The sequence below is a fragment of the Rhamphochromis longiceps genome, linkage group LG19 (genome assembly GCF_057381845.1).
Source record: "Rhamphochromis longiceps isolate RC_006_pf linkage group LG19, R_longiceps_female_GT1.1, whole genome shotgun sequence".
NCBI classification, from domain to species: domain Eukaryota; kingdom Metazoa; phylum Chordata; class Actinopteri; order Cichliformes; family Cichlidae; genus Rhamphochromis; species Rhamphochromis longiceps.
In genome coordinates this window covers 23,219,610-23,223,372 of record NC_140575.1, presented here as the reverse complement: position 1 = coordinate 23,223,372, position 3,763 = coordinate 23,219,610, and the positions used below count along the sequence as shown (strand labels likewise).

The 3,763-nt window shown below is 43.6% G+C and overlaps 1 protein-coding gene across 1 annotated transcript; it reads right to left on the bottom strand.

Moving 5' to 3' along the window:
- Window positions 1–231: 231 nt before the first annotated feature.
- nkx2-1 (NK2 homeobox 1) lies at window positions 232–2,650 on the bottom strand. The gene is made up of 2 exons (XM_085391167.1): window positions 2,112–2,650; window positions 232–1,501 (listed from the first exon to the last, which is right to left on the bottom strand). The coding sequence occupies exons 1-2, from the start codon at window positions 2,476–2,478 to the stop codon at window positions 825–827; spliced, it is 1,044 nt and encodes a 347-aa protein (XP_085247293.1). The 5' UTR covers window positions 2,479–2,650; the 3' UTR covers window positions 232–824.
- Between the last annotated feature and the right edge of the window lie 1,113 nt (window positions 2,651–3,763).

Genomic DNA, 3,763 nt, shown 5'->3' with positions numbered 1-3,763 from the left:
GGTGAAATAGGCCCCAGTATTTACTGTCATGTCAGAACTAATGCGGCATTTAGTTATTTTTTCCCACGTTCTGACAAATCTGAACATATTTTGAAAACTTCTAGTTGCTTGTTCTTTCTTGCATTTTATCTGCAAAAAACTAATAATAATAATAATAATAATAATAATAATAATAATAACCCTGCTGTTTTGTTGTCTTTACCTAAATAATTATTTAATTTCACAACAAAGTTTAACTGTTTGGGTTCCATAATTTATTAATAGGACTGTTTTGCTGTAAGTCAAATATCTATATAAGTTACAAAGAAATAAAACGTACAAATACCAGTGAAACGACAACAAACCGGCAATAGCGTCAAAAACTTTGTACAACAAATAGCTAAAATTCAAACCTTTTACTGAAATATACAAGCTAGATCTACGGCTTACATTAAATTCTATTATGAATCAGAGTCATCACATTTGTGTCTGAGGAGGGAAATTTAAGAGCACCCAGCAGTCCTGCAGTCTATCTGCGTCTCTGTTTCGGGTTTAGTTATCCCAACTATGGGGCCTATTTGACTGCTGATTCTTCCTTTGTGTCAATATAATTTACATAAATAAATCCCAAGACTTTTACATCCGCAGTTTGTGAACAAGTGATTCTTCCACAAGAGTCACACTTCCTTTCGAAATGGGGAGGAGAAAAAATTCAAGAAGAGCTGCGTCGGTTTCACTCGGTTCTTGTTCAAGTGCGCACATTTACAGTGAAACTTGCCGAGCATTAACATAAAAATGTCTTTTCTTTTTTAAAATTAGATTTAAATCATAGCCGGCGCCTCTTGTCACCATGTCCTGCCGTATAACAGGGCTGAACACTGCAAGGCCGAGCCGTACTCTGCGGCGGGGGAGTTGAGGTGGGAGAGGCCGGCCACTTGGCTCTGAAGTGAGGGCGGACTGGAGGAGTGCTGCGCCAAGTCTGGAGAGTGACCTGTGCTTCCCACCTGCTGGCTCTGATGCTGGCCGAGGCCGGACGTGTTGTTAGACATAATCATGACATTGCCCCCTTGCTGGTGGTGCGTCTGAGCGGAGGATGTGGGCGTGTGGCCGCTGCCTTGGCACGGCTTCCCATCCTTTACCAGCACCGGCACAGCTACTCTCCGAGGTGACTGCTGCTGCTGTTGTTGGCAGGAGCCGCTCTCCTGCTGCATCTGCTGCTGGGAGGCTTTGTCTTTTGCCTGCCTCTTCATTTTATACCGGTGATTCTGGAACCAGATTTTCACCTGGGTCGGGGTGAGGTGGATCATACTTGCCAGGTGTTCCCTCTCCGGCGCCGACAGGTATTTCTGCTGCTTGAAGCGTCGCTCCAGCTCGTACACCTGCGCCTGGGAGAACAGCACTCGCCTCTTTCTCCTCGGTGTGGTTGACAGAGAGCCCATGCCTTTACCCACGTCTGCCAGGGAACTGAGACTGCCCATGCTGCCCATGTTCATCCCGGATGATGAGCCCATGAAGCGGGAAACTGAGGGGGGAAAATAATTGTAATTAAATTCAATTTTTTTTAAAAGTTATATTCTCGTGTTACATAGAGACATTTATATGGAGAGAAAATTTAGTATGGACAAATATCATTTGCAGATGCAAAAATCAACAATGTTACTCAATTATCAGCTTTTTATAAATCTTCACGGGTCTCAAAGAAGCAGACACCTTTATTTACAACACCTAAAACTCAAAAGTGTCAAAGTGAAAGCGTGTTCATAAACTACATCGACCAAATTTAAGGAGCCGCTCATAAATGACAGCAAAGCTGTTACTGCTGGATGAGTGTGAAAGCCCTGAAGGAAAACTGTTCCATTATTTTTCTGTCGTGAGAATCTTTACAAATGTTGAAATCTGTGGATTAAAAACTTGAATATTTGCGCGATTTCTGCCCCTCCTTACTGGAAACATCTAAAGTACCGAAACTTGAAAAATGCCAATTTTGTGCCGAAAAACGTAAAGATTATAAAAACTGTACTGCAACTCCTAAAACACAGCACCACGAAACATCCGCAAAAATATGGATTTCAGCTCAATGCGGACTGTGATAACTCCAAGCTGGAGTCAAAGAACAGGTGCAGGATACTCACTGGTGGAAAAACGCGGATCTGGGTTGGCTCCGTACCAGCCGGTTGCCGTGGCGCTGCCCCTCATGCCGTCTTGGTAAGACGGCAGGTCGCCCATGTTGCCCAGGTTGCCGTTACAGTAGCCCCCCATGGCCGTGTGTGACAGCTGAGAAACACCTGCCGCAGTCATGTGGTAAGCCGCAGACACAGTCCCATTATGGCCCATGTGGTGCTGCTGCATCGCCGCCTGTGAGACTTGCGGCTGCCGGTAAGAAGTGAGAGGTGCCCCCAAGTTGTTATTCTCCATACTTACTTTCTTATAGCTCTCCTCAAGGGGACTCAAGATATCGGAAACAGAAAAAGGAGTCGTATGCTTAGGGCTCATCGACATTGTTCTGGGGCTGGAGAGGGAGAAATTAGAAGGCAAGGCAATCTCTCCTTCTGCCTTTTTTTTTTTTTTTTTGGCCAAAGCCCCTCTGCTTCCTGTTGTCTCAACGTCGATCCTGGTAGATGAACACGTAAGAGAGCACCTCAAGTCCGCCTTAATTGGATTGAGTGGGAGCTCGGTGCTGGCTTTGGTTTGTTTTAGCTGGGTGCCAGGTTTAAGGCTACCATCAGAGGCGGGGCATCGCCAACAATACAAAACAGCTCTAGCCTCCTTTCGTCGAGCGTAATTTCATTTACAAGACATGTGCTCCCCTCCCACTAACAATAACATAAGCACCGTGCATGATCATAAATGTTCATCCCCGAGACTGCAAGCGGTGTCCGAGCACGCTGCAGCTGCTGCATGTGTGGAGTTTGGGACTTGTTGATGTTGCTGATGAACACGTGGCTGCACCTTGAGATTGCAGTGACCACAATACACTTTATTAACTGTAGTGATGTTTACGAGGGCCTCTTGATGAAAGGAGGCCTATATGGACTTGAGAGTTGGAGAACCACTCCTCAGTTGAACTACTGACTTTTAATGGCCATGAGAGGCCTCCAGTGATTGCAGGATTGTTTGTGTTATGCCTTATCGTACTCAGACATGCAAAAGTGCACTTGCGCGGAGGGAAAATGACTGATACTGATAAGTAAATAAATACACATCCGCGTGTTAAGTGGCTGCGTAAATGATTAACCCCCCTCGTTTTTTTTCTTTTTTTCCTTTTGATATCATTGGACGCAAGGAGCGCATTACCTAAATTCAGATGCACACACTCGTCTAAGAGACCCAGTGAAAAAAATTGAGTCTGGAGTAGGAGAGGCGCTCATGCGAAGTTAACGGCGTTCAAATAGCTACTCTCCTGCAGCACAACGCCAGGTATAGCCCTCAGTAGCATCTTGCCTTAATGCTCAAGGAGGCATTACCGTTTAACCCAATCATATCTCATTTGTAAAATTTTGTATGTTTGTATGAGAAAATATTTTTTAAAAGCCCTGTGGTGCCTCTGAGTTCACTTTTAGGTGGAATTCTCCTCTTCACAAACAATATATATTATATATATATATATATAGTTACTATCATTATCATTATTATTATTATTATTATTATTTAGGATTATTTTAGCTATAAATCAATATCTTACGTGTAGGTTACAAATCCCAAGAATTTATAAAATTACACCGAACAAAACAAATAGGCGAATTAAAATCGATTCAGTAACTTCTACTTACACAGTCTGTGATGC